Raw genomic sequence first — 23,556 nt, forward strand, 5'->3', positions numbered from 1 at the left:
CAGGTAGACAGATTAAAACCAGTTAAAATACTTGAAAAACATTTGAAACCATGCACATATGTGGATCTGTGTAAGACCAGTTGGGCTTCAAAGGCTTTTATAAAGAACCATTTAGGACTTTAAATGTCATTACCAGCACCTTACATTCAGAAAGACAGTCGCATTAAATTGAAAATTGAGATCCAATATTCCTATGTACCAGAAGAGGCAAGACTGAGTCACCTACCATTCTTCTTTACTGAACACTGCACATTTCACTAGTGTTCAGGCTCCCCTTTAAGAGGGTCGCCTCTACCTAATGTGCCTTTTTTCTGCACTGCTCAAATACGGAACTGAATTGTATTGAAGCATTTTCCACTAATGCTTCCTGTATGACTTTGCCCAATGCAGAGCAGGACAATGCAGACTCCTGCTTGCCCATAGGTGACTACAGAGTTTGATTTTCTGTAGGGGGGTCTCAAAAATAAGATCTTTGTTTTGAATGATGAGCATATAAATTCCTAAAAGGAGAATAAAATCCAAACCTGTTGAATACAGCCTGTCACTGTTATGTATTAATAAGCAAGGTACTCACCACCCATCTTTTTTCTTTCATCCACTCTCTAGAGCATTCCAACTACTTCGGGGTAGATGAGAAACTGGGTCCAGTGGCTGTGAGCATCAGGCGTGAGAAGCTAGAGGATCACCGGGAGCATGGGCCTCAGTATCAGTACAGGATTATCTTCCGCACCAGTGAGGTATGTTGCCATTTCTCTCAAGGACATTTCTCCATTTTAAGTGAGGTCAGAGGTGGTTAAAGATGTAGGATTCTGAAAATGGCACATCTTTAAAAACCAAAGATAAGGTGCCATAGAGAGCGAGCATGATGTAGTGATTTAAGTGTTAGACTAGGACTCTGAGAAACCAGAGTACGAATCCCTGTGTGTCTTGGGTGGAGCAGAGTGGCAGACTGATGGTACCTTTTGTCTCTTTGTCCCAGTGGAGGTTTGAGGTGATCACTGCTAGTTGTTTGATGCTTCACGGTAAATGCACATCCCAGGAGCTTTATTTGGAAGGGGTGACAAGGGATTTGGGCAGGGCTTTCTCTGAAAAAAACAGGGATGCCAAAGGAATGTGTCAATTTTTCTCCTGGAAATTGCTGCTCTACAATGAAAAGAAGGATTTGTTCCCAAGAGCTGAGTTGGATATAATACCAAAGGGAACATCAGTAATTCTCTGCATTTCCCAGAGCCCAGCAGAGGGCATTGCAGTGCAGCATGTGTGTATATGTCATGCACAGCTTTAGCTGGCTGGAGAACTGCACCTGCCATTACTTGTTAGGCCAAGTAGACAGAGCAACCGTGAGAGCTTTGAGGAGGCCAGGGATACAAATAAATGTTCAAGGAGCTTTGATGTCTCTTTTTCTCCAAAGGGGTTTTCAAATTTTGCAGCAAATGTAGCAAACTGGAGGGGCTCTGGGCTTCATCCTGCAGCTCCAAATCTGTTGTCCATGAAGACTCTAAGGCTTTCTCTACAGTTCAGACCTTTCTAGAGATGTGGCTTTTTATTTTGGAATTTAGTAAAGTGTCTTCCAAGACATAGAGCCTGTTGGGAATTCCTATTAGACAAAGGTGGCCCTTTTGCAAATGCAATGCAATGCAAAATCAGACTGAATCATTTCAAGTAAGGCTCCATGGAAAACCTATGAACTTTACCATAAGCCAAGTATATGTGCCAACCACACACAGAGGCAGAGGAAGAAGAAATTGAGAGAGACTATTGAGTCTAAGAAGGAACTGACAACACACCAACACAGGACTTCAAGCTAATCTTTGGAGACTAGAATGCCAAACTATGAAGCAAAGAAGAATGAAAACAGTAGGAAGATTCAGATTAGGTAAAAGAAACTAAGCAGGTGGATGTCCAATAGAATTTTGTGACCCCATTGACCTATTCGTGGAAGAAGTAAAGCCGAAGAAGAAATTACAACCATCCATTATACCAAAATATAATCTGAACAATATCTCAATTGAATTTACCAACAATGTAAGAAATAGATTTGCACTATTAAGCATAATCAACTGAGAAACAGATGAACGGTGGTCAAAAGCCCAGAACATAATAAAGGAAGAATGCAGAAAGATGCTATCAGTGGCTAAAAAGAAAGAGAAGAAACAATGAATGACAGCCAAAACGCTTCAAGCCATAAAGAAGTAAAAGGAAAGGGAAATAAGGACAAAACCATCCACTGATGCTGGTGAAACATCAGGAATAAACTCTTCTAGAACATGGCCCCATAGACCAAAAACCCACAAAAAACTATGGATGCCGGTCATGAAAGCCTTCGACTTCACGTTAGGAATAAATTCTTCCAGAATGTGGCCACATAGCCCAGAAAACCCACAGAAAACAATGCTCAAATGCTTTTCTAATCTTGCCCAGCAAAGAGAAAACATTTGGAATCATTCATTTTTCCATGCACTCTTTCACTCTGCTGTGCGGGGGCAGTGGGACAGTAACAGGAAATGCACACAAAGGGCTCCTTGTTAATTGCTTCCAAAGGCATTACTGGTCCAGACAGAATCCACCGGTTGTGAGTGGTCCAGGATGCTCTTCCTCTTTTGGAGAGGTTCTTACTCCCCCTCTCTCTTTCTCCTCCTGTCCCACAGCTGACAACCCTCCGTGGGTCCATTCTTGAGGATGCCACACCCACTACCACTAAGCATGGCACCATCCGTGGACTCCCTCTCAAGGATGCACTGGAGTATGTGGTTCCCGAGCTGAACATCCACTGCCTGCGACTGGCCCTGAACGTACCCAAAGTGACTGAGCAACTACGGAAGCTTGATGAGCAGGGGGTGAGCAAGTAGGGGGTGGAATAGCCAGGCTGTCCCCGCTGGCATGGGAGGTTTTCCCAATGGTGCCTTGGTCCATCTTTTATCATTTATTATCACATCCAGATCTTTAAAAGTTGCACTCAGACCCTCCTTAACAGCTGCTTGCTTTCCCTTTCCTCCTTTGAACTATCTGTAATAGCTGTGGGGTAATCAGAAGAGAAGATCTGGGAGGATGTGGGGAAAATGGAAGATTCCCTTCTTTTTCTCATGCCCCTCTCCTCCCCCTGACTCATGCCTTCTCTGTGAAGCATAAATAAATGTACTGTATTTCCTTTGCTCTTTCCTTCTGCCCCTCTGATTCTCAGCCCTTTGCTTGAAGAAAGGGAATCTCCTAATCAAGGGATGGACTATCCAAGAAGAGAGAGGCTAAAACATGAGTTGTTAGGGATTAGAAGTAATGTTACACAGTGGGTGGGAGTGTAAAGAGGTTTATAAAACTAGGGATGGCGTGGAGACAAGTCCCTTCCCCCAGTAATAGGAAAAACTCTGGGACAGCCATTCAGACAGAATTGAATGCTCCCCCACAACAGAATGTGTAGTTTATGGAATGTTGATACCAAATTCTGGTCACAAGCTGTGATGGCTTTAAAAGAGGATTAAACTAGTTAATGGAGGAGAGGTTTGCCCCCTGAGGGAATCTAGGATTAGAGGCTATTTAAGGAGGGTCAGTCTGTCAGACAAAAGAAGTGGGCTCTTTGCCTTCTTGCCCTGCTTTTGGCCTCCTATGGAAGTTAAGATGTTGGGGCCTCCCTTGGACTCATCCAACAGGGTGATTCCCCCTTGTCTGCTTTATGTTCATCTGTCAAAAAGTATAGGAGGCTGGATAGCTCCCTTGAGATCCCTCAGTTTGGCAAGCTGCTAGCTTTGCTGGGAGATGTTCTCATATCCTCCTGGTGCTCTCCCTCCTGCCTTCACAGCTCTGCCGGAAGCACAAGGTGGGCGTTCTGTATTGCAAAGCAAACCAGAGCTCGGAGGAAGAGATGTACAACAACGAGGAGGCTGGGCCTGCTTTTGAGGAGTTCCTGGCACTCCTAGGGGAGAAGGTGTGCCTACGAGGGTTCACCAAGTATGCAGCCCAGCTGGACACCAAAAGTAGGTCCCTGGCTGCCATTTGATGTGTTCTGAGAGGGAGGGGGAAAGGAAGACACAGCAGGCCACCTCACTGGATGGAGGAAACCTTCTGTTCTGTCCTGCACACAAAATGGGCTTCTAGTGGGAGGCCACTGTGGTTGGCAGGTGCCATCTACTGCCTCCTCTCCTGAGCTCTGCACCCTTGCTTTTCCTTGCAGCTGACTCCACAGGCACCCACTCCCTCTACACCACCTACCAGGGCTACGAGGTCATGTTCCATGTCTCGACAATGCTTCCTTACACCCCCAACAATAGGCAACAGGTAATGGCTTTGCCCAGAGTGGGCAGCTTTTCTGCCAGTTTGGTGTTCCTCGTCTTCTGAGATCGGGAGGGGGTGGGCTACCATCTTTTTCTGGAGATGAATGGGTTCTGGAGTTCAAACTAAGCAAGTCCTGAGCTCAGGTATAAGCTTTCTTGGTCTCACTCCTTCACTCTGTTTCATGTTCATCTTTGAATGTGAGGGAGCCATGTTCTTAGAGTTTGGTGCCATGTGTACCACTAGTGAGCACCAATTGGTAGGTGCGTGAGTGACCTTTGCACATAGAAACCAACAGCAGGTACTCTGGAAATTCATTGCATTCCACTAATAAAATGGACCCAGACATTCTGAGCTGGCATCATGGGACCCAGATTTCATTTTGTGTCCAAAGTGAAATTACTGGCCCATCTGATCTCTCAGGAATTTCAGTTGGCAATCAAGAGTGTGTTCCTCCCTCCAGCACCACATATCCCTAACCTCTCTTTTTCTCTCTCATCCATTGTTAGTTGCTCAGGAAGAGACACATAGGGAATGATATCGTCACCATCATCTTCCAGGAGCCAGGGGCCCTACCCTTCACCCCCCAGAACATCCGCTCCCATTTCCAGCATGTCTTCATCATTGTCCGCGTCCAGAACCCTTGCACAGAGAATGTTTGCTACAGGTAAAATCCCCTCCCTGCCCTATGACAGTCTTGTGACCAGAATATCACTGAGTGTCAGAAAGGCTGCTTGGCATGCAGAAAGTCCAAGGTTTGGTCCCCACCCCAGCTCTGCATCTCCAGTAAAAGGTCAGCCAGCTGCTGGATGATTTAAGACGCTTCCTTCTGCCTGAGACAGTCTTCAACTGCTCCAGCCAAGGAGACAGCTGTGGATGAAAGAAAGTCTCAGCCAGTATAAGGCAACTTCCAGGGTACTATCCTGTTTTGTGTTTGGCTTAGGCATTGTTGGTACCATATTTCCATTTTCTCGACTTTTGGCTCGAAGAAGGGACTCCTTCTCTTTTGAATCTCGGATGCCTCCAGCCCTGGGAATTAGGCTCCACATTCTCTGGGGTTAGGAGCACAGAAGTGGAAAGTGGAAAAACTACAATTAAAAAATCCCTTTTTTTAAACCTGAGAGAACACCTCTCTAGAAATCTCTACATTCTCTAGCACAACTGTATGGTCAACCTCTGAAGTTGACCATAGAATTGTGATGGAGTATCTGCACATGCTGTAAAAGTATTTTTCTAGAAATCTCTCAATGTCTGGCAGAGTCATGTTTGAGAATCTAGAGATTCCTAGAGACAACATGTTAATCAAATCCACGAATTATCAAATGTTGAGGATTCTATGATTCTGTTTTTAAAAAGTCTGACTGTTGCTATTTTCCAGCTCTCTTATTGGAACAGCAATGACTTTTTGAATTTAAATATTTTAACTTTAACAGATTTTTGGCAGTTGTTAGACCAGTATCCAGTGTTAATTATTTCTTTTTATTCACGTCATTTTTTAGTGCAAGAAGTGCTGTTCAATCTAAAAACTTTGCATTGTTAATGTTAGAAAGCGCTGAAGCGTGGTTGATCAAGCTTTCTAATACATAAAATAATGTTTCACGTATTAATATAGTAATCAGGTTTCAAATTCTTACATTAAAACTTTAATACAGAAAAACTGGTTTAAACAAACAGGAGTTTGTTTGCGTTTTTAAAAAACTGTTGTTGTTTTTCCAACTCTGATGAATTCCAGACTGCATCTGCACTGTGGAAATAATGCAGTTTGACGCTGCTTTAAGTGCCATGACTCAATGCTGTGGAATCCTGGGATTTGTATTTTGTTCTGGCACCAGTGTTCTCTGACATAGAAGACTAAATGTCACATGAAAGTTAAAGTGGTGTCAATTGCATTATTTCTGCAGTGTGGATGCAGCCCCAGTTGAAGAGGTGAAAGGGGAGTGCATTCCCGCAGTAGTAGGGCTAAGGGCACAAAAAAGGCCAAGCCTACAGTAGGTAGCTCAATTTTATGATTTCTACTCAGAAGTAAAGCCCAGTGTAAAAGCTTCTAAGACTGAACAGATATCTGTTCCATGCAGCAGCTTCCTGGGTTTTCATTGTGGGGCCAATGGGGAACCTTCATAGGCTGCATCTAATTTGTGGCCAGAGATGACCAATCCATAGATTAGCCTCTTCATACTGTTAAGATTTGATTAACTAGAAGGTATTTCTATAAATTAATTGTTAATTGAAAAGAGAATAACTGAGTAGGAGAGCTTTGTTCTGTGTTGATCCAGTCCAGTCCATAGCCTAACCTTTTCAAATTTTCCTCCCTGTTCTAAGTGTGGCAGTGACCCGCTCCAAAGATGTCCCTCCTTTCGGGCCAGCCATCCCAAGTAGAGCCGCTTTCCGTAAATCTGATGTCTTCCGGGATTTCCTGCTGGCTAAGGTGATCAATGCTGAGAACGCAGCCCATAAGTCTGATAAGTTCCACACCATGGCTACTCGCACACGGCAGGAGTACTTAAAGGACCTAGCCGAGAACTCCGTCACCAGCACACCCATCGACTCCACAGGGAAGTTCAACTTGATCTCACTGACCTCCAAGAAGAAAGAGAAAACGAAAGCCCGGATTGGGGCCGAGCAGTTCAGCACGGGGGCTATTGCATGGAGAGTTCTGGCACAGGACTACAGCCAGGGGGTGGAAATTGAAGCTGTCTTGGGCATCTCCAACGAATTTGTCGTCCTCTTGGACCTGGGTGCCAAGGAAGTGGTATTCAACTGTTTTTGTGCAGATGTCATTGGCTGGACTCCAGATACTTTCAGCATCAAGATTTTTTATGGACGAGGGGACCATATCTTTGTCCGAGCTTTAGATAGCAATCCCGATGACATCAAGGAGATTGTGCAGCGGCTAAAGGCAAGTAGCTGCCATATCCTTCCCCTGCTGCCCTTTGTGCTAATGAGAGATAGCACTGTTGGATCATCATCTCTTTGCTTGTATGTGTGTTTGAGCTGGGGGTGGGTTAAAAGAGGTCCTGTCTCACCTTACAGTTTGTCATTCTCTTCCTAGGTCATGACCTCAGGCTGTGAGACCATTGAAATGACCCTCCGGAGGAACGGGCTGGGGCAGCTTGGCTTCCATGTGAAGTTTGATGGCACAGTGGCAGAGGTGGAAGATTATGGCTTTGCTTGGCAGGCGGGGCTGCGCCAGGGCAGCCGGCTCGTGGAGATCTGCAAGGTGGCCGTAGTCACACTCAGCCATGACCAGATGATTGACTGGCTACGCACTTCGGTGACGGTAAAAGTGGTCATCATTCCTCCCCATGATGATGGCACTCCTCGCAGGTAAACCTGCTTTCCCCTAACTGTGCTCCTAACCATACAGTGCCAAAACAGGCTAGTAGTAATGACTGTAAAAGGGAGGCCTTGTATGGTTCAGATAGACCTCTGTTTTGTATTCGGCATAAGCTTTTGTGGACTCTGTGGCCCACTGGTATACATCTGATGCATTGGGTTCCAGTGTGTAAAACATGCCAATTAGAAGTTCTAGTCTTTAAGGTGCCACAAGGTGTTTTTTTTTTTTTGCTGCAACAAACGAATATGCCTCACCCTCTAGAAGTGTGTGTGTGTGTGTGTGTGTGTTTGTGTGTTGAAGGTTAGAATTGTTTCTGGTTTTAGAACTTGTGTGTCTTCAAAGTTTGCTCACAGACAGAACAGCAAATGAAAACATGAGAATTAGCAGAGTGAAATATGAAAGGTTTCAGTCACAGACCCTTTGTGATACACACACCTCTATCACTGCTGGCTATGAACAGATTTGAGTTCTAGCAGGAGTTAATATAAAGCACTGTGGACATGAAAAATGCAGTCTAATAATAAAGTGTGTCTAAACAGTTATTGTAATCACCTTATAAGCTCTTTCCTAACTTCTTACTTATGTTCCTTTGTTGGGTATTTCTTTACTGTGCTTGGTCCCTTTCTTGCTCATCTATAAGTCATGCTTACTCATACCCTGTAGAGAAGACAAGCATAGTTAAAGCATTGGGAGGAGGAATAGCCAAGTATGCCTTAACTCTTTCAAGACTTAAGTGGCATCCCTTGCTGTACCAGGCTGTGTCCTTGGCTTTCTTGGCTTCCTGTTCGATTTGACAGGTGTGGTCTAGAGAGCAAGTTGAGGCACTGGTTGGTTTGCCTGCAGCTCCATCCTCCCTCCCTCCCTTCTTCCCTCCCAGCCAACTGCACCAGTGGAACAATCCTGCTCTGAATGTGTTCCAAGGCAATGGCTGATCTCATGCTTCAGTAGCAAAGTGCTGTTGCTATTTATGGAGCTGAGGAGATGGGCAGTACATGTGTCCCTGCAGAGAAGGCAGGTATGACAAGCCTTGAATATTGGAAGTATTGGCGGCAGGCAGGCAAGCAAGCGGTAAGGTCATATTGGTTGCTTGAAGCTAGTTCCAGAACCAGGAGTTGCCAGAGGGCTGCTTCCTGCAAAGACTTGTACCTAGCATGCACAATGACTTCATTCTTCCTGCTGCTGCTCCTGGTTGCCCAGCTGCAGAGCTGATAAAATAAGGGATCACTGCATTACAGAGACTTCAGTGTGTATATATGCAAGGAGTCAGTAGCTGTATAGGCACTGGAACAGTGCCACATATGTGAGGTTTGAGTGTTGTGGTCCTGGAGGTCAAGGCTAACAGTTGGGTCAAGGCAGTCAAAGCACCGACTGCCCCTCCTTGTAAACCTCCTTGGCTTGGGATGAGAGAAGCTTCCTTCCCTTTGCAGCTTGCCCTTTAAGCCAGCCTCTTTCTCTTTTTTATCACTTCCAACTTGGCTGGAAGTTCTGGTTTGGGTCAGAGGAGGTGAGCTGTGCTCTCTCTCTCTCCACCTAGGCAGTACAACAAGGTTGATCTTGAATTACTGCAAATTCCCAAAGGCAGCCAGTAATGGTTTCTTGTAGAGTCTGGCATGCTGTGTGCTTTTGCAAGGTAGGAGGCTTATCCCATAGACATGCACCATGCCGGAGAACAAGTGATTTGGGACTTTGCACAAAAGAGGGTACAATAAAGTGTGTGGCATAGCATGCTGTGTGGAGGCTTGGGGTTGCCCTCTTCGGATAATTTTTTAAACGGGTTGATATGTAAAATTTGCAATGTCTTGAACTCAAGACATAAGTTATTACTTGTAGATCCTGGGGGTGATCGGTTAGAAGTTAGTGGAAACTCTGGAGAAGGGAAGGTTCTTGAAACAAGGGTGGGAATGGGGTAAGCAACAGTGAGATTCATTTAGTAGGGCAGAGAGAGCCCAAGAAGCAAACTAAATTTTCAGTAACCTTTTGGGGGTGGCATTTCAGTGTGGATGGGGCCAAAGGCAAGAGAAGTGGAGCCAAAAAGACCAGCATAGTTTAGCTTAAAGCTCTTCATACCAAGAGCTCAGCCTTAGGAGAGGCATTTCAGTCTCTGAATATGAGAGGAAAAGCCAGCTCTGGGAAGTTACCAACAATGGTATAATGACAAAGTAGACACCAGTAGACACTGGTTTACAGAGTACTTCTTCCTAAGCACTTCTGCACATACATTTCTTTCTGTTGGAGAAACCAGCCTCTACAGTAAGGATCATGTCTTCTCAAGATGCAGGCCGAGCGAGGGAACATGGATAGTCCCACGCTCCATGCCATAGGAAGATTCTCATGTGCTTCTTCTCCTCTCATAGGGGCTGGGCTGAGTCCTTTAAAATGAGCATCATGGAGCCCAAGATGGAACCTGAGAGCTTACCAGTTGGTTACCGGCCTCCATACCGGAGCAACTCTGCCTGGCAGTGGAGTGGATCAGCCACTCACGGTTCCTCTCAGTCTTCTAAATGGACAGAGCACCCAGCTTCAGGCCAATCCCAGTCTCTCACCAGGACCCCGAAACAGAGCGCCATGGCTCCTTACAGAGAGTCACAGCCTCTGCATGGCAAAAGGTGAGATCTCACGCGGATGGGGAGAGGCAGATTGGGGTGTGGGCTGGGCACATGTCAGCTGGACTGCCCTCTGTTGCTTTCCTTTCTCCTGGTGCCAACCTTGTGCTTGGCTCCTGTACTCCTGGCACCTCAAAGAGCTTCTTACTGTGCTAGTTTCCAAATGATCTTTGAATCAGTCAAGGCTTCCACCAGCCTGCCTGCCCATAGTCTCATCAGAGAGTCTCCTCCTTTGGATTTGGGCTGGGTAGTAAGTGTGCCTGCTAAGTGACAGCTAACCTCAGACTACTCCTTTCCTGCCTCCTTGGCTAATTGTGCCATGATCTCTTGTCTCTTGAGATAGCACAGGAGTTTACACGACAGGCTCACGTTTTCAAAAGTACTCTTGGTGCTGTAAGCAACTGCGGAAGAGAGTTCTTCCTTTGCACTGCATTCCCATCTCTCTTTCTCTCTTCTGTGAACTAGGCCCGTGAGCTTCCCAGAGACCCCCCATGCTGCATCATCCACCCAGGGTGGAACAGAGCGGACACAAGCGTACCGACAGCCCTCAAGCAGTTTCTCCATGCCTGGCTCTTCAGGAGCAACCTACAGCCGGTTCAAGCCCTTGCCAGAAAGGTAGGATGCTGCAGGACAGGAATGCAAAGCATGCAGGTGGGATGAAGTGGGGGAACTCCATTTCCTGGCATGTGGGTTGTTCGTAAAGAGCATGCAAGGTGGGTTTCACTTGAGTGTTGCTATGTAGAGTTTGGAGTTGCTGTTATTATTGCTATTGTTGTTGCTAGTAGTTCACCTTTCTCCAAAAATCGGTACTCAAGGTGGCTTATTGTTGTTTGTTGTTAGCTGCCTTCAAGTTGACTTCAACTCATGGTGACCCTGTGAATAAGAGATCTCCATAACCACCTATTCTCAATGTCTCTGCTCAAGCCTTTCAGGTTCAGGCCTTTGTGACCTCCCTGATTGAGTCTATCCATCTAGTGTGTGGTCTTTCCTCTCTTTCTGCTGCTCTCTACCTTCCCTGGCATTATTGTCTTTTCTAGTGAGTTGTGCCTTCTCGTGATATGGCTAGCATACGACAGCCTCAGTTTAGTCATCTTGGCTTCCAAGAAGAATTCAGACTTGATTTATTCTAGGAGCCATTTGTGTGTCTTTTTGGCTGTCCATGGCATCCCCAGCACTCTTCTCCAGCACCACATCTCAAATGAATGGATATTCTTCCTATATGCTTTATTAACTGCCCAGCTTTCACATCCATCATAGTAATGGGGATTCAGTGGCTTGGACTATCTTAACTTTAGCTCGATATCTTTACTCTTTAGGATCTTGTCTAGTTTTTTCAGAGCTGCCCTTCCCATTCCTAATCTTCTTCTGATTTCTTGTCTGCCCAGTCTCTATTCTGATCAATGTTTGATCCAAGGTATGGGAAATCTTTAACTACTTTAATTTCCTTGTTATCTACATTGAATTTATGTAACTCCTCTGTAGTCATTATTTTTGTTTTCTTTATGTTCAGCAGTAACCCTGCCTTTGCACTTTCTTCTTTACGTTTCTTTAGTAATTGTTCCAAGTCTATGATGCTTTCCACTAATAGTATGAAGTCACCTGCATATAAAGTGGCTTACAATTTTAAAAAGAACAATACAGTTAATAATATACAAGCAGTGAACATTACAATGGAATTAAATCATTCATAATATTATGATTTAAACTTACACCTAAAAATATAAAATGTGGTTAAAAAGATAAGAAGTAATTAAAGCAGTTCAGTTTAAAACAGTACAGCACCCTCAGTCCATTCTTTTAAAACATTATGTTTTAAAAGCCTGTTGTAATAAAAAGGTCTTTCCCTGATAATGGAAGGGAGCAAGGAAGGGCGCTTCTGACCTCCCTGGTTTCAAGAGTAGTTCAGGGTTTTCAAGGGAGTTCCAAACTAAAATTCCAGTTTGGGGAATGTTCAGGTTTTCATTGTGAATGAAATGAGACCAGTTTTAAGCATGCTCAATGCAGCATTGAGTAAAGTCTAATAAGCTGAGTGGAACATTGTCCCCTGTGTGGCTGGCAAGAGTAAAATAAATCATTTAAAAACAAGGAAATGCAAACACACATTCACTGTTTGCTTTGGCTGACCTCCTTTTCTGAAGCTGCCATCTCTCGGGACTGAACCTGATTTTTGTTTTGTTTTTTATAGTTGCAGCATGTGTGCCAATCTAGATTGCAGGTGTTGCATGGAATGGAGAGAGAGACTGGCATATTGTAATGTCATGATGAGCAGGACAAGAGGGGTAGTGGTTGGGGGAGCTGCTTTCTAGTTTGTTCCTTGCTTTTGTGATGGGTGATACACAAATTAAATTTATGTCTAGTGTGCTGCATCAAAAATGGACTATACAGAACACAACCCTACAGCTTCCAAGGGGTCAGCAGTATGGGAATAATACTTCCTCAATACAGAGTAGGGATGGAAATAGTCCAATGCAGATAGAGCACACAGCTCCACCTTTTCTGTTTCCATTCTCAGAAGAGAACTAGCCATGGTAGGGTAGATGATAAATCAAGTGAGATACCAAGTGAATTAGGCTGAAAAGGTGCCTAGTGGGGTTTCTGGACTCCTGCAAGGCCCAAGAAGTGTTCCTTAAAGAGTGTCTCTACTCCTTCCCCATTGGGCAAGCACTGGTTCACCCATTCACACCTTACTGGCATTAGCTGCCAGTGAGACTGGAGCACTTTTCATACTCAGTTCCACCCAGACCCCCAGAGATTGGACTCAGAGAAGATGAGCATAATCCTGGAGGTCAAGGAGGGAGGAAGAGACAGCGCCAAGCCCTCTGTCATATGCCATGTATCTTTAGCCCAAGACCAGTCAGACTGTTCTTGTCATCTCACCTTTCAACATCTTTGTGATGGTGTGTAGAATATTCCATAGCCTTCATGACAGGAGCTCCAGCAGGGTGACCCTGGTGAGGCTTTTTTCAGACAAAGGGACCCCCTCCCACCTTGCTGCTGGGGTTGTCGTTTCATTTTACACACGTAGTTGGTGGAAGATGACAGCCGTCTGCCTTGGCCCCAGAGCCAAAGCTGTAGCTTTGAACAGCTTCTGAGGGCTCTCAGCTATGAAGCTGTCTCCTGACCATGCTGGTGTTCCAGCCCTTATGAGACAGGGAGGAGCAAGAGGAAAACGGCTAGTAGAAGAGCCTGAACTGCTGCATCCCTTGGGCCACTTTTTTTCACTCTCAGTCCCTGTCTTCTCTGCACCTGCATCCGTTGCCCCAGCCACAGAGGCAAAGCTGGGCATGTGCATTCCACTCTTTGTGCTCATCTCCTCCCCCCATGTTTGGTATTTTTAAAACCTGCTAATGAACGAGGGAGACTGGGTGTTGTCTTCCCAGCTGTATCTGCTTGCCATCTTGAGCTGTCGCACTCTCGCTCTCAGCTCCGTTCACAGGTATGCAGGACCCCAGCGGTCGTTGGTGCCATTTGATTCACTCTATGCCCATGAGGTGACCTCCAACGGAGGGGACTCCTCTTCATCTGGAGGACTAGCCAGCCAGGAGAGCACCATGGAGAAGCCCAAGCCTGGTAAGGAGGAAGAACTCTGGAGGGAGGTCAGGGCAAGCCTGTAAGCCTGAGCTGGGCCATGCCATCCACAGCTGCATTTCGTACTCACTGTCAAGGTTTTTAGAGTCAGCAGGGAGTTGGGGGTTTTTTTGGGTTGATTTAGGTTTCTGGTTCTTTGGTGTATTAAGGCAGCAATCTGGAAGTGGGAATACAAACATATTTGTTTCTCTGTTTGCTCATTCACACAGGCTGCTTTATACTAGGTCAGAGCCTTGGCCACAGATGGGCTTGTGAGAGCCAGCAACCAATTTCCCTCCCAGATCCCTCCTCCTCTTCAGGTCCACATTCTTCTGTTTCCCTCTCTCATTCATTTCAAAATGGTGACAGGTAGTGATGTTGTATCATTTCCTGTTGCCATTTTGGGAGAGACTATAGAGGAGAAAGTAGAAATATGGGTTAGTACAGGGTCCTGTGACACTTGTGGAAGGGTGATGTTATTTTTGCATGTCTTCACACATTTGAGAGGCTTTAGTGCTCAAAAATCATATTGAATTTTTAAAAATAAATGAATTAGGAGATTGTGGGATTTGGGGAACTTTGGGGAAAATGGGTTCAGGGGCTGCATGCAGCCTATGGGCCACACCATGCCCACCCTGATCTAGCCCAAAATGCAGTAGTTTTCCAGAGTTTCAACTGGGAGTTTTTTTCTAGCTCTATCGGCAGACTGCTGGTAGTGGTCTCACATCTGAGTACTAACCAGCTCAGACCATATTTAGCTTTTGAAAAACTGGATGAGAGTGAGTATGCTCAGAGTGATTGGGTGTTTTTTATAACTTGCTGATGAACACCAGAAGTCTTTGTTCCCAGTTCTATCCCAAGCAAGCAGTTCAGCTGCCAATACTAAGGGCAGTGCATTCTCACTTGTTGAACCTGGAGTATATCCACACAACACAGTGATACCACTTTGATAGCATTTACTGCTATCGTCTGGGATCCTGGGATTTGGGATCCTGGGATTTGTAGCTTAACTACATACAATTATCTAATGTGTTCCCCATTAGAGCTATCTGGTGGAGAATTCTGAGTACCTGACCAAAACAAAGGATCCCATAGGAGATAATATAAAAAAGAGGAAGGAAAAAAGAAAAAGAAATATAACAGCATTTTTACGACTGTTTGTATTTTCTCACAAGCTTCTCACCCACTTCTTTGGATGCAGTAATATTTTTGATCAGGTGGGATGGCTCTCAAAGCAAAAAGTTGGCGGTCCAGGACCCATCCTTTGTGTGGGAAGAACATTACTGCTTTAACAGTCTTTGTACTATACGAGACCTTTGAATGGAAAAGCAGCTTTTTAGCAGGCGAAATGATGCTCCACATACCCCTCCAGGGTTCCAAAACAGAAACAACAAGGATTGTGTTGGGTCTGGGTTGACCATAGACGGCCTCTTTAAGAGGAGGCCATTCCAAAATGACCTCCCTGCTCCTCTTGGTCATTGCAGAACCTCTTTGGCATGTGCCAGTGCAGCCCAGGATCTCTGCAGCTTCTGGAAGCAAGCGGGCAAGCCGACATGAGTTGGCAGGCAAGGATTCTCCCAACCGGCACTCCAAGGTGAGTTTGGCCTCTTGGGGGCCACAAAGCTTGCCATGGCAGGGTTGGGGTGGGGAAAGTGTGAACCGTGGGTTTCATGTGGCCCTCGAATCCCACTTCTTCAACCCCTAAAGCTGTCTGGCAGTCCTGCCAAAGCCTCACCCAAACTTTTGAAGGGAGACTTGTCTCACACGGTTGCCCGCTTCTGTTCTTTAACACCCAACCTGCACTCCCTTCCCTCCTTCCCCTATGAGAACTTCCTGAAGCTACAGTCAACTGCTTTTCTTCTCCCTACCTTTACTTCCTGCAGGGCGAGGGGCAGTATTCAAGCAGCCACTCCAGCAGCAACACCCTTTCCAGCAATGCCTCCAGCAGCCACAGTGACGAGCGCTGGTTTGACACGCCTGATCCTGTTGAGGCCGATCCAGACCCCCTGGCCAAAGGGGGCTCCAGCGACAGTGGCATCGATGCCACTAGTGCTAAGTCCTCCCGGAGGGATAAACTGCCCAAGTCCTCACCGCCCTTTGGCTCTACTCACCATGAGCCCAGTGGCAAGAGGAAAGAACCTCCCAGTGGGCAGAGCTGGAGCTACCGACCGAAGGCCTTTGGGATGGGGGCCAATGTGCCTGCCAGAGGAGGCGGTGGCAGTGGCAGCATTAATGACCACCTCAAGCAGTCTAGGTGAGTGGCACCTCTATTACAGTGTCCATGTTGGAAATCTCTCTGGTGGGAGCTGTGGATCCCATTAGGCAAACACACAATTGTGGCCTCAGGATCTGCTTGTTCCTGTCTCCTTTGGACTCATTGATTTAGATTAGGGAGGGGCTATGGAACTGCCATAAGTCATCCACGCTCTATCCAGGGGTCTGACATAAAAAGGTAGCATTAGAAGGAATGGGGAACTCTGAGCCAGAGCTGCTACCCTGCTGGAGGATACTCTGGCCCTGAAGCCACCCTGTAGAGGCACTTGTCTAACCCCCTGGGGTTGAAACTCTACTCCCCATGAGCTGCTCCTTTCCTGTAGAAGTAGGAAGTTCCCCACAATTCAGGTCTGATCTCCTCTCCTGTGTAATGTTCCTGGTAGAAATGTGTCTTTCCTTTCCCCACCAAGATTCTTTTAAACATTTGAAACCTGACAGCATATCAACTTCTTCCCTCATTGGCAGGCAGATTGCAGCAAACCTACCCCCCTTTCCCCCAAGGAGTTGAATGGGCAAGCAGGCACCCAAAGGAGCAGCCTTCTGTGTGCCCCTGGTGGCAACTTCCTCCAGGCTGCTCAAACTTGGAAGCAGTGGTCCATTGCACCCTGGTGTTTTCATGCCATTGAGCAAATGCAGTTTGGTCCAGCACTGTGGTAGGAGTAACTAAAAGGAATAAGATCTGTTCTGCTCCCGGATCCCTACGTGTTGCCCTTACTTTACCTTTGTGCTGCTGCCCACATCCAATTTTCCCAGGATTGGTTTGACCGGTCATCCTTTGGACAGCTTCACCCAGACTGAAGTTTTCATAGAATCATAGAATCGTAGAGTTGGAAGAGACCACTAGGGCCATCCAGTCCAACCCCATTCTGCCATGCAGGAAATCCAATTCAAAGCATCCCTGACAGATGGCCATCCAGCCTCTGTTTAAAGACCTCCAAGGAAGGAGACTCTATCATCCTCCGAGGGAGTGCGTTCCACTGTCGAACAGCCCTTACTGTCAGGAAGTTCCTCCTAATGTTGAGGTGGAATCTCTTTTCCTGTTTCATGTTTCCTCTCTTTTTTTTTAGCCACAACAACAGCAGCTCCAGGGCAACTTACCCTGCCCATGTATACAAAACACCCACGGGAGAGACATCTCGGGCCCCACACATGCCACAATCCAGCTCCTTCCAGCTCTCTGCCTCTGTGCCCAAGTCCTTTTTCTCCAAGCAGAACAGCAGGAGCAAGCACCTGCCAGCCGGGTGGAAAAAGAACAACGAAGATGTCCCCACTAGACCTGTCACCTTCACAGACCCAAAGAAGTGAGTGCTGTGCAGAACAGGGCTGGGCTAGGTTGGTTAGAGAACTGACTCTGAAATTCCTGTCCCCTTTGCTGAGTTTTCATACCATTGGCTGTTTTTACTGCCATTATGCTGGCTTCCCGCAGAGGCTATTGGAAGTGTTGAAGAATGTGCACATATGCAGTTGACTTGCAGGTCCCTCTGACCATGTATAGAGAGCATCTCCCCACTCCACTCCTAATTATTTAGTTGTTTGTTTATATACATTGATCTATATGCCACTTTTCTCCTGAATGGGGAGTCAGAGCCCTATATGGCTTGGATCCAGGCTATTTGAAGGACTGTATCTCCCTTTGTTGTATCCATTAGAACTAAGATCTTCTGGAGAGGCCCTTCTTGCTGTCTCACCATCTTCTGAGGCTCATTTGGTGGGAACAAGAGAGAGGGCCTTCTTGGTGGCTGCTCCCAAACTTGGGAACTCCCTCCCTAGAGAGAACAAGATGAGCCTGTCCTTACTCTCAGGGAAGCTTCAGCAAGTTAAAATGTTTAAGCCATCAGGCTTTTAGAAAACGACTGGGATGGTTTTTTCATGCTGGGGAGTGCTGTTGTTCACTTTGTACAATGTAGTAGTTTGAGTGCTGGATTATGATTCTGGAGACCAGGCTTTAAATCCCTTGAGTAAGTCATACTTTCTCAGCCTCAGAGGAAGGTAAAGACAAATCTGGCCAAGAAAATCCAGTGATAATCCTGCCATAATTGTAAATGACTTGAAGGCACACAACAGCAACATACAGCTTCTTTAATGGATTTTAATGTTTTTGATGTTCAGTTATTTAACTTTATAAATTATTGTTTTTCAAATGACTCTTAAATTTTTACTTTTATTGACACTTTTGTATAGTTTTTAATATGTGTTGTTTTAGTCTGTGTCGTTAGCTGCCTTGTGGCACATTACTGGGAAACAGGCAGAATATGAAATACTATAAAGAGACAGAGGAACTCCTGGGCAGTTCTTGTAAGGCCCTTTGTACTGTAGATTCAGCCCTTTTCAACTGTCTTACCTGTTGCCCTGGACTCTTGTCCTTTGTTCAGAGGTGTATAGTGGCCAAGTTGACACTCTTCTTGAGATGTACTTAAAACACCTTGTGTGACTCTCCCATTGAAAGCGGCTTCTCAATCTAATTCTTGCCTAACTCTGGCTGCTGTTCAGCCCATGTTCCTCCACTTCCCTCCAGGGAAGTGGGGGAACATGCAAAACAGACTTTCAGCAGGAAGGTGGCATTTACCACTCATAGCAAAGGCTGTGTGAATCTAGAAGGAAAGGTGGTGTTGGTGGGAGGTGTGGGATGAAAAGGGCGACTGACTCAGCGTGGAAAGGGCAAACATGGGGCTTGCTTGTGAGGAATGACATGTGGAAGGCAGACTCCGAGGAGTGTAGAAATTGTCTCAACCACCCATACCCCACCCCTTCATGTCTTATCAGATGGCAAGGAAGCAGCCTCAACGGTTGGCTTCATCCCATTCCTTTCTATGCTTGCATATCAAGTGTGGGGCTAGTCAGTCCATTCACACTATACAGTTACAATGCTATTATTCCACTCTAACTTGCCATGACTCCATCCTGTGGAATCCTGCTTTGTAACTTGGTAAGGTTCAAGAGTGATCTGTTTGAGAATTTTAAATGCCTCACCTGAAGCTACAATTTTGGAACCACAGCAGTTAAAGTGGAATTACACTAAATTTCTGTAGTGTGAATGGGTTCTAGATGATTCAAGGCTGCTTGCACAGTCAATCAGTCAATCAATCAATCACTGTATTTATATCCCACCTTTTTCCCCAAGAGTGGCAATCAAAAGAAATACAAGCAAAACTACATATAGCTAAAAGCATACAAAAAGTTGTGATTAAAATAATATTAAAGTGTCTATAGAATTGAAACTATATAAAACATGAATTTTAAAACATTGCAGCATTAAATCAGAAAACTCATTATATAAAACAATCAGTTTGTAAATGCCTGCTAAAACAATAAGGTTTTCATCTGATGATGAAAGTCAGCAAGGAAGCTGCCTGCCCAGAGTCACTAGAAAGGGCCTCCTACAGTCTAGCTTTAGAAAAGGTTTCCCTAATCGTTTGTGAATGTAGTGGGATTGAGAGAAGTGCCTCCCCTAAAGATTTTAGGAATTCCAGCAGTCTCATATTCTGCATCTCATGTTGGAGACACAGCCCCATCCCAAACCTGTTCAGGATTTGGAAAACTGATCAGCTGGGTTTCTTCTAATGCTGTGGCCCACCTTTTTCCCAGCTCGTTCTTTTTACCCTATTCTTATCAGCAGGGCAAAAGGTTGAGATCCGCAAATTTAAGTATTTTGCTATGTTCCATCCCTTCCCTGTGTGCCATGCCTGCTGGACATCCAACCTTCCAAGTATTCCCCAAAATGAAAAGTTATTATCCAGCACTGCGCAAGTTGTTTAGCCCTAAGTCAGGCTCTTGCAGAGGCCAGTGCCACTGAGGACATAAAGCATTTGGAGGAGGAAGGTAACTCATTATTTTTCATCTCTTCCCCAGGCAAGTGGACCTGAGCACTAAGAATGTCTTTGGGCAGCCCCGATTGCGAGCCTCCCTACGTGACCTCCGCTCCCCACGCAAGACCTACAAATCTACCATTGAGGATGATTTAAAGAAGCTGATCATCATGGACAGCACTACTGCTGAGCAGGAGAGAGATTTGGTGAGCAGGGGCAGAGGGACACAGAAAGGGATGAGCTGCATTTCTTGTCCTGATCCTTTTCTCCTGTTTGGTTCTTGGACAGCTGCCCATCAACATGTTGCTAAAGTCATCAGTGCTCTGCTCAATCTTGGAGTAATGGAGGGGGGAGACAGAGTAGGGCTTGACTTTGAAGCCTTGGGGTTGTGTGGGCCCATGGCAACAGAGCCCCAGTGTCTCGTGAAATTTTAGGCCCTTGTCTTGCTAATTTCCTCTTCTTGCTGGGTCAGCTTTCCTTTCCTGTATTTTCTCTTTGGCTCAGTTTTATCCTGTTGAGGCTAACGCAGCTGGATGCCTTTACCCCTTGCTCTTCTAAATGGAGCCGTGTGGCTTGTGCACTGCTCTTCTCCCCCAGGACATCAAGGCAGGCTTCCAAAGCATCTTTGGAGCAGGGATGTAAAGAATCCTCACAAGTATGCTGGTTGTCAGCAAGAAAGGTTATCTTGACACATCAAGAAATTCTATCAAGAAAGTGATCAACACCTTTGAGATTTTTATCTCGTTTCAGGCCTTTTCTATGAGATTCATTTTGCGAACCAAAAAAAAGTATTCCTACCTATCTTTTGCCCACCACTTAAGAATATGAGAGAGGTCCAGGCTCAGCAGAGCTTTGGTCCAGACCTACTGAGGCCCGTTCTGATGCTCTCGTGTCTTTCCCCCCAGTCCCCGCAGAAGACGCTCCAGCGGACCCTCTCAGACGAGAGCTTATGCAGTGGCCGACGCGATGCTACCTATGCCAGCGCCTACTGCTTTGAGCAACCCCTCCCCAGCGATGTCCTCTTCACCAGCACCTATCCCTCCAGCACCCTCCCCATGCGGAAGCAGCAACAGCAGCAGTCCCCCAGCAATGGAAACCTCTCTGAGAAGAAGTGTGAGTTCTTGGGCAGGGGAAGGATGGAGAGATCAGTGAGTTCACGTTGCTTTATGTGCTTCATGCTGGGGCAGTTGGAAGCCCAGCTTGCTTTTGCTCTCTGAGCAAAACCAGCAGTGGGGATGAGGAGAAGCAGCCTTCATGCTCCTTCCCTGGATCTAAGCCACATGAAGAGAGGTTACCCACTCACTCTGCCCTCTGGCCATACAAGCTTTCTCACAAGATATGTGGTATTTCCTTCCTCTGTAGCCACCATCTCATCCTCTGAGCTCTCCCTGAACGATGTGCGGGACAAATCTTTGCGGCGCATTGATCCTGGCCTGATGCCACTGCCGGACACAGCCACTGGCCTAGAGTGGTCAAGCTTGGTTAGCGCTGCAAAGGCCTACGAAGGTAGGGAAGGTAAAGCTGGAGTTTGACAGGGCTGGAGGGACATGCAGGCTGTTGGTTGTCTTCTCTCTCTCTGTTTGGTGTTCCATTTCTGCATAGTGAGATGACTCAGTGCCAGAGAAGGAGAGGTCCCATACTGTTGTGAGGTAGAGAGCCACTGACAATGTTTCCACCCTCCACCATTACCTAGTTCCATTGAAGCAAATCTACTCAGGCAGTGGGTGGACATGACCTAACCACTAGGCTTGTTGTTGTTGTTGTTGTTGTTGTTGTTGTTGTTCAAAAGGAAATTTCATTCTCAGAAACCCCTGATCCCCAATAGTTGTTCCATTCCAAAGCCAGCTATTGGAATGTCTAGCAAAGCTATTTTGTTGTGTATGCAGGAAGGGTTGTCTTAACTGAAGCATCATGGGTGTCACTTCTAACCAGGCAGGCTTCTACTCCTGATGGTAATAAAGAGATTTTTGCAGATGCCTGTAAAGAGGCACTGTGTGCATGTTTCCATATTTGTAGAATCAGGATGAAGAAAAGCCAGTCTTTAAAGACATTGGATGCTGCCCTCTCAGGGATGCTTTAGTTGTGGATTCACGTCAAGGCAGAGGGTTGGATTGATCTCTACAATTCTGTGATTCTGAATATCTGTATTCTTCATAATCCATTCAGTCCAGAAATTCAGACTTCTCCCCTTGCAGTGGAATAATTATGGGGGGGGGGGGGGGGGGGTGTGTGCACTTTTTTTTAATTGAGCCTTGTGGCAGAGAAGCTTCCTTTCTCTCCCAAGGTTCATCTTTCTCAGAAGATTCTCCCATTCTCCCACCTTTCTCCTGGGCCCAGAAGGGGAAAGGACGAGATTAGCTAAACTTAGCTGGGTCAGCCTGTCAAATGTTATCTGTTTCTGAGAGTCTCCTGGTGTGGTCCCATTCTGCCTTTTCCATGGCTGTGTATTGTCCACTGCACATGAGATCCCAAATGAAGCATCCTCTGATTCTATCTCCCTCATAAGGCAGGTTAAAATGGGACACAAATGTCTATGCTCCATTTCCTCTGAAGCCAGAAGCATTGTAGAGCAAGCCTTTCCCCTCTTTGCCCAGCAAGCTAGTGGTCTTAAATGTAATTTTCTGCCTGAGGCAGCCACTGTGACCTGGTTTTTCCCAGCTTGAACCAGTCTTGCTTTTCTCTGCCTCTCCCCAGCTTGCCTCCTCAAACTGAGGCACACTATGCATCTCATTGCTCTCCTCCTGGGAGAGGCCTCTGACTGCTTCTCCTGCTGCTTAAAGTAGGGCAGGCAGGCAGGGAGGGAGGTGAACGCATGTCAGGGCAAGGCTGGCTCCCGGCAGGGATCTCCCTTGGTGCGGATTAACCGCCTTCCTGGCAGGCAGTCAGGCAGTCTCGGGCATCTGTTCAGGCCTGCCATCTGCGTCAGACTTGCCCCGCCTTCCCCGTGCAAACGCTCCCTGGCTAGTAAGCAGGAGGAGGCTGCCACTTGGGTGCTCGAAAAGCAAGAGAACGGGTACTCCATTGTGCACTCAGTCCGCCCAGGTCGTCCGATCTACCCACCTGCCCATACACCTGGGACTCCAACAGGAAGGTAGGCAAAGTCTTATGGGATTCCATCCTGTTTTGGGTACCATGGCAACTAACCAGGGCTCGCTCATGAGCCTTTTGGAGAAGGAGAGGAGATACTCCTCACTTTGACAAACCAGGGAGGTATGTTGGTGGGTTGTGAGACAGTCCCCCAGCCTCAGTGGCTGTGAGTGGACCTGTCCCTTCTCTTGTTCTTCAGGACCCTTCTATCTCATTGTTTGCCATCCCCTTAAAACACAGAAGGCAGCAATGCCTAGCCCCTTGTGGGTCTTCATAATAATAGTATTGCGTTTGGCTCACTTCCTACATAGAAAGTAGAAGCAAAGAGGGTGCTGGGAACTGGTTCCAAGGTCTAGTGGAGTTGGCCTTCATCGCTGTGGACTGTGGCAGAATGGGGTTGGTTAGACAGAGCAGTGGGTCAAGCCAGATTGAATTTCCAGAGTCCTAAAACCCAGATCTACTGAAGGCTGCTTGGCATCCTAGGTACTGTACAGGGCAGAGAAATTGGACTGGTCTGGCAGGCTGTACAGTATTACAAGGCAGGCTGAGGCCATAGTGGAGATAAGGCTGACCAGGAATTATAAGGATTGAGAATGGCTCAGGGAGTCTTCTCTTCTCAGAA

The 23,556-nt window shown here is 46.3% G+C and overlaps 1 protein-coding gene across 4 annotated transcripts in view; it reads left to right on the forward strand.

Annotated features, from left to right (window-relative positions):
• SIPA1L3 (signal induced proliferation associated 1 like 3) overlaps positions 1-23,556 on the forward strand; it is a 79,299-nt gene that overhangs the window by 49,158 nt on the left and 6,585 nt on the right. For 3 of the 4 annotated variants that reach the window (XM_089479331.1, XM_089479332.1, XM_089479333.1), the window contains 16 exons: positions 607-737; positions 2,649-2,837; positions 3,794-3,968; positions 4,166-4,269; positions 4,773-4,930; positions 6,583-7,159; positions 7,313-7,587; positions 9,952-10,203; positions 10,666-10,815; positions 13,625-13,770; positions 15,252-15,361; positions 15,651-16,021; positions 17,109-17,342; positions 19,891-20,053; positions 20,753-20,960; positions 21,210-21,362. In XM_089479331.1, coding sequence (XP_089335457.1) covers positions 607-737; positions 2,649-2,837; positions 3,794-3,968; positions 4,166-4,269; positions 4,773-4,930; positions 6,583-7,159; positions 7,313-7,587; positions 9,952-10,203; positions 10,666-10,815; positions 13,625-13,770; positions 15,252-15,361; positions 15,651-16,021; positions 17,109-17,342; positions 19,891-20,053; positions 20,753-20,960; positions 21,210-21,362 — 3,396 coding nt within the window. The remainder of the gene's footprint in view (positions 1-606; positions 738-2,648; positions 2,838-3,793; positions 3,969-4,165; positions 4,270-4,772; positions 4,931-6,582; positions 7,160-7,312; positions 7,588-9,951; positions 10,204-10,665; positions 10,816-13,624; positions 13,771-15,251; positions 15,362-15,650; positions 16,022-17,108; positions 17,343-19,890; positions 20,054-20,752; positions 20,961-21,209; positions 21,363-23,556) is intronic. The other variant, XM_089479334.1, reaches the window with a different exon arrangement.

The sequence above is a fragment of the Sceloporus occidentalis genome, unplaced genomic scaffold (assembly GCF_023333645.1).
Source record: "Sceloporus occidentalis isolate IW3139 unplaced genomic scaffold, rSceOcc1.0.p SCAF_13, whole genome shotgun sequence".
Classification (NCBI taxonomy): Eukaryota; Metazoa; Chordata; class Lepidosauria; order Squamata; family Phrynosomatidae; genus Sceloporus; species Sceloporus occidentalis.